Below are 5,496 nucleotides of genomic sequence, written 5' to 3'. Positions count from 1 at the left end.
TATATATGTGTGTGTGTGTATATATGTATATATGTAATATATACATTACATATATATGTATATATATATATGTAATGTACTATATACATATACAGTCAATGCTTGTGTGTATCAAGTGAATCTTTATATATTCACTTGGTACATCATTTATGTATATATACATAAATGAGAACAGCTTCAGTAACATACGTTTATCAGCCTAGGACGTTGTTGTCGCATTTTTCTCCTGATTTTGTAGTATTGCGACTTTGCTAAGTCGGTGAATCGCTCCTTCTCAGTTTTCAGACATCAGAAGTGTGTTGTGAAGTAAGACGGCAGGATACAAAAGCAACATTTTCAATTTTATAAACGCTTTCATGGAGTTATATACCCCCTTATGTACACCGCGTTATATCATCTGCTGATCTCGGCCTTTTCAATTTCATCATGTTTTATTTTTATTTTTTTTTAGCAGGCGCACACAATGGTGGCGGCTTTTATTTTGAGCAGGGATCTCAGATGCTCTCCATATTAACGATACGTTTATGAACAATCAAATGGTCCTCGTTAAAATTTATTGATGGACATAAAAACCTCGAACGGTCACTGGCCGAATATAGTTGGCGTTTTTAGTGGGCTGTGAGTCTGTAAGCCTTCGGAATCTCCTTCTCCGCAGTATCTGCACAAACCCCATTTAGGGAATGTTTGGTCTGCAGGCTCTCTTTAAAAGTCGTGCGAAATGCATCCCTTATTTTGATTCTCCCCAGTTTCCACCGTGCACGTCTCCCTGCTGCAGCTGCGGATGCTGCCGTGAAGGCTTTTCTCTTTATATATCCCTGAAAACAATAAACAGCATTCTACGAGAAGTTATAAACTCCTCACTTTATCAAATGCTGGTTTGCCGAGGATAAAAAGAGCCAACGATTCAATAAACGCTTTAATGCTGTAACAGTATCTATTGAAGTAGCATAGAGCCCTGACAGAGATTAATTACACCATCAAATAGTTCCTTGCTTTAACACGCAATGTGCGCAGGTCTGTGCTACGACTGGATAAAGATCTAGCTACAGCACCGCGCATGAATGCTTTCCTTATTTTCAAAAAAATAAATGTTATGGTCAATTTTACCTCTATGAGTCCAGGAATGAAGTGAAAGAACACTTTGTTTAATCCCATTTATGTGCATTGGTATCCCTGGATAAGTGGCGCATTGATCCACTGTACAATTTTTGTGGGGGTAAATATAATCACGTGTCAGCGGGTCAGCCAATGGGAGCCAGGGAAGCTTTGAGAAATAATTACCTGCCTTGATTGTTCTACGGCTAGATAAAAAAGTACACATACACTCCATATAATAAACGGATGCATGTAAAAGAGTCGGGGAGGCTTCGACATGTCGACCACGGGTCCCATAAGTAATTATTATGTGGACTCCTTGATCAACCATGAGAACGAGGATGTCCTTGCTGCGGCTCGATTCTCTGCTCCCGGTTCGCACCCAGCTGGCCCCCGTCCGACGTCCCTAGTCCCGGAGTGCGCCGACTATCCTTCCTGCAGCTTCGCACCCAAACCGACCGTGTTCTCTACGTCCTGGGCCCCCGGACACTCCCAGTCATCAGTGGTCTACCATCCGTACAGTCACCAGCCGCACTTAGGCGCAGACTCGCGGTATATGCGTTCATGGCTGGAGCCGATCTCCGGCGCCGTGCCTTTTCACGGCTACCCGGGGAGCGGCAGACATTATGGACTGAAGCCCGACGCCTTCCAGGAGCACAGAGCCGGGGAATGCCTCAGCTCCGCCGGACGGACCTACCCGGATTATCTGTACTGCTCATCCACTGATATGCGAGACAAGACGCCGCAGAACGTCCCTTCTCCCGAGTCGGAGCTTCTTGCGTCTGGGAAGCATAAGGAGGAGAAGCCGGAGCTAGATCCTAGTAAGTCAACGCTTCTTTTACAGCCAGGAAACATTCTTGTTTTTGTCTGAAACTGTTGTGAAATGAAATTATAAACGGCTTCTCCCTTTTCCTTGAGGCTCAAATGTGAAACGCCTGTGCTAGAAGGGGGAAAGCTTAAGGAACTATAAAAGACAAACGCTACCAGGCTAATATTGGGGGCTATAAAAGCAGACGAGGTTGTAAACATGGACTCAAAACTGCAGGATAAAGACGTTGAATTTGGATGGATGCTGTCGGATTTGAGACGTTTTCATTTAAAAGTGAACACCCCGAATCTGACATATGAATCTATTCATCAGCAAACTGCTCATGATTCATTTTTACGATTATATTTTGACCCCTGTGTCAGTAAAAGGCGGCATACAAGCCAACTTTTAGCACTGTTTTTTTTTTCCAGAGGGCCTTAACGTGCAACAAATCCACATCCCCACATATGAATTACTTACCAGTCTTCTCAGCTATGGTAAGATTACGTGTTTACAGACACAAATGTATAATTTAGTCTGCTGTATTAAGTCCAAAACTTATCCACAAGCAACTTGAGGAATGTGGGGACAAACTCGAGGACTTTCACCACGGACCTGTAAAGGCTTGAACCACGGGCCATTTTATGAGCCAATAAAGTGAATACGCGCACTGAGTATTTTACGACGGTGTTACTCACAAGTTAAGAGAACAAGAAAGCAAATCAGCGCAGGATTGCTCTGTGTTGGGTTTTATTTAAACTACTAAATGTTAATTTAGCTTGAATGCAAGCTGTATTGTAAGGTTGACTGTAATTATTTTTATTTTTTTGCACTTTCTGATGAGTCTTGGTAGCATGTTTTGCCTGTTTTTGGCGTTCCTCTCTTATTACTATAGTTGTCATTTTTATTTTTATTTTTAATTTGCAGATAACCCCGTGGCCAATTGGATACATGCCCGCTCCACGAGGAAGAAGCGGTGTCCTTACACAAAGTACCAAACTTTGGAACTGGAAAAGGAGTTCTTGTTCAACATGTACCTCACCAGAGACCGCAGATACGAGGTCGCAAGGGTACTGAATCTGACCGAGAGGCAGGTCAAAATCTGGTTTCAGAACCGGCGAATGAAGATGAAGAAAATGAACAAGGACAAGAGCGACAACAAGGAACAATAATGACTGCAGAGGGAGAGAGAGCGAGAGAGAAAAAGAAAAACTAATTGATAAAAAAAAGAAAAATCTAAAAAAAAAAAAAAAAAAAAATGGACAGCACAGATTTACCAAAACATAAAGACTCCCCCACGTCCTTCATCTTATTTGTCACTTTGTTGGATTTGTTTGTAGTACCATTAACCTCAGTCTTTGTGATGCTGAATATTATTTTAGTGCACAATTTAAACATTTAAGAGAAAAAAATGATTAAAAAAAACAGACTTTTGTTGAGAAAACCATCTGCTTTCACTTTTATATTTCCATGTAAGAGGAATCTAAATAAGCAACGTTTGGATGCCACACAATCTCTCCGAAGAAATAGAATACTTGAATTCTTTTTGAATTTCACAAGAAAAAAATAGCTTATAATTTATGACGTGAATGTTATTTTTGTTCTGTTTTCCTCCGTGTTTATTTTATTTGTATACTTCCTGACGCAGGTGTAGAGTATTTTGTACAGAATCAGAAGCATCTGCGAGCGCCTCGTCTATGTTGTATTTTGTGATAGCTGTTGCTGTAAATGTGCTTTATTTGTTTGTCTTTCTTTCTTTCTTTCTTTCTTTCTTTCTTTCTTTCTTTCTTTCTTTCTTTCTTTCTTTCTTTCTTTCTTTCTTTCTTTCTTTCAAAATTTTGGCCATGTAGCTTGGCGAGTTTTAATTAAAGAGTGTAGCTAAATAGAGCTCTGAAAATATAATCATGATCACATAAAGGCTTGTTTTCTGTGTTCATTTGGGATATGATGCAAGTGGAATTTGTCTACACGGGAGGTTGGGTTTTAATAAGGCAACGCATAATGAGGAAACTCATTTTCTTTAAAAACAGCGGGCATGTTTGAGGCAATCGCGTTTTTTTGCGAAGGCTGCAAAGGCCTTAATTAGGAAAGGTTGAGCTCAAAATGAGGTTAAATTGAAAGCACGTTTTCATTTTCGCCGTTTTAGCGAGCGTCTTTTACGCTACCATCAAGGCCGACACGGCTCATATTTGCAGCTGAGCATTTTTTTTATTTGGAAAATAAAATTTAAAAATATGTGTTTTTAAATTTGTGTTTTAAAAACATTATGTGTTTTAAAAACATACCTCAGAGCAACAATAGTGCAACATATATCTTAATAGTATCCCCACAATTAAAGGAGGCATTTGTAATATTAAATAATTATGTCTAGATCCTGAAACTTCCACTTAACCTTTTAATTTTTAACCTGCGTTTGGTAAAGCACACACACACACGCACGCACACACACACACACACACACACAGAGAGAGAGAGAGAGAGAGAGAGAGAGAGAGAGAGAGAGAGAGAGAGAGAGAGAGAGAGAGAGAGAGGTTTCCAACTGTCCAAAGCTTCAAATATCGCAGAGAGAGAGAGAGAGGGAAGGGGGGGGGGGGTTATGCTGACAGAATTTGAACGGCTAAACTTTTAAGTGAGAGACAATTTCCCTTGTCTCACATTTGTTTCCTGGGATAGGCCTAAATTGCCTTTTTGTGGTGGCAAACAATGCAGACAGGATGCTGTAATTTCAAAGCCCGATCCCAGCGCATTTCCGCTCAGCTCTGCTCAGCTCAGCTCAGTCCGGACAAAGATGCCAGTTTTACAGCCCCTGTTGGAGCTCGGGCTGTTTGTCTCAAATGCAGACGAACAAAGCAAACTCGACTCGCTGGCTAGACGTCTGGGCTAAATTACTTTATGGTTTTAATGGACGGTGCTGCTGCTGAACTCGTTCAAAGCACTGTTCGTGGGGGGACTTTTTTTTTCCCTTTCCACTGATAGGCTAGCCGCCCCTGCACTTCGTCACAAGAGTGGTCGATTAGTCTACAATTGGATGGAGAGAAGTCAATAATTATTATGCACAAATATGAGAGCTGCACTGCAGATATCTCTTGGCTATTTTGTAGTTAGTCAGCATAACAGAAAACAGCGCAGCACCGGTTTAAAGTGCCATAAAAAAAATAATAAGAAGAAAGATTTCTCCTTGTTGGCGCAGGGATTTGGTCAACTAATTTATTGAAGTAAAAGGCCAGATATTTTCCAATTTTGGGGGACATATGTGAACATCATTCACATCCGCATCGCAGATGTTTCTGATTGGTGGAAACGGTTAGTTTAGGGGAAGGTTCCCAACACTAGATGACGCTGTTGATCAACGTTTTGACCAGGATGCCATGTCTTTTGAAGGTGGGGGGATGGGGGGTTGTTTTACAAGTCTGTGGCTTTGCTAAAGAGTGAAAAGTAACCCTGTCGATGACAATGTGACAGATATGCCCACGCACCACATTTGCTGTAATAGCCCATAAAGCGGCTCATTCTGAGAGCGGCGCACCTAACGTTGGACGTGGCCACAGAGAATGTCCACAAGCAGGACACGAGCATGTGTGTGTGTATATATA

At 41.3% G+C, this 5,496-nt stretch overlaps 1 protein-coding gene across 1 annotated transcript; it reads left to right on the top strand.

The window, feature by feature from the left end:
- The first annotated feature begins 192 nt into the window (after positions 1–192).
- Positions 193–3,820, top strand: hoxc9a (homeobox C9a). Its single transcript, XM_008413717.2, has 2 exons — positions 193–1,916; positions 2,831–3,820. The coding sequence occupies exons 1-2, from the start codon at positions 1,373–1,375 to the stop codon at positions 3,073–3,075; spliced, it is 789 nt and encodes a 262-aa protein (XP_008411939.1). The 5' UTR covers positions 193–1,372; the 3' UTR covers positions 3,076–3,820.
- Positions 3,821–5,496: the final 1,676 nt, after the last annotated feature.

Source organism: Poecilia reticulata, linkage group LG7 (assembly GCF_000633615.1).
Source record: "Poecilia reticulata strain Guanapo linkage group LG7, Guppy_female_1.0+MT, whole genome shotgun sequence".
Classification (NCBI taxonomy): Eukaryota; Metazoa; Chordata; class Actinopteri; order Cyprinodontiformes; family Poeciliidae; genus Poecilia; species Poecilia reticulata.
This window is presented reverse-complemented; position numbering and strand designations above follow the sequence as displayed.

Excerpts from the sequence above, each read along its gene's own strand:
- hoxc9a (XM_008413717.2), top strand. The coding sequence starts at position 1,373 with ATGTCGACCACGGGTCCCATAAGTAATTATTATGTGGACTCCTTGATC. Across the intron at positions 1,917-2,830 it reads GAAGCCGGAGCTAGATCCTA|ATAACCCCGTGGCCAATTGG; the intron begins GTAAGTCAACGC and ends TTTAATTTGCAG.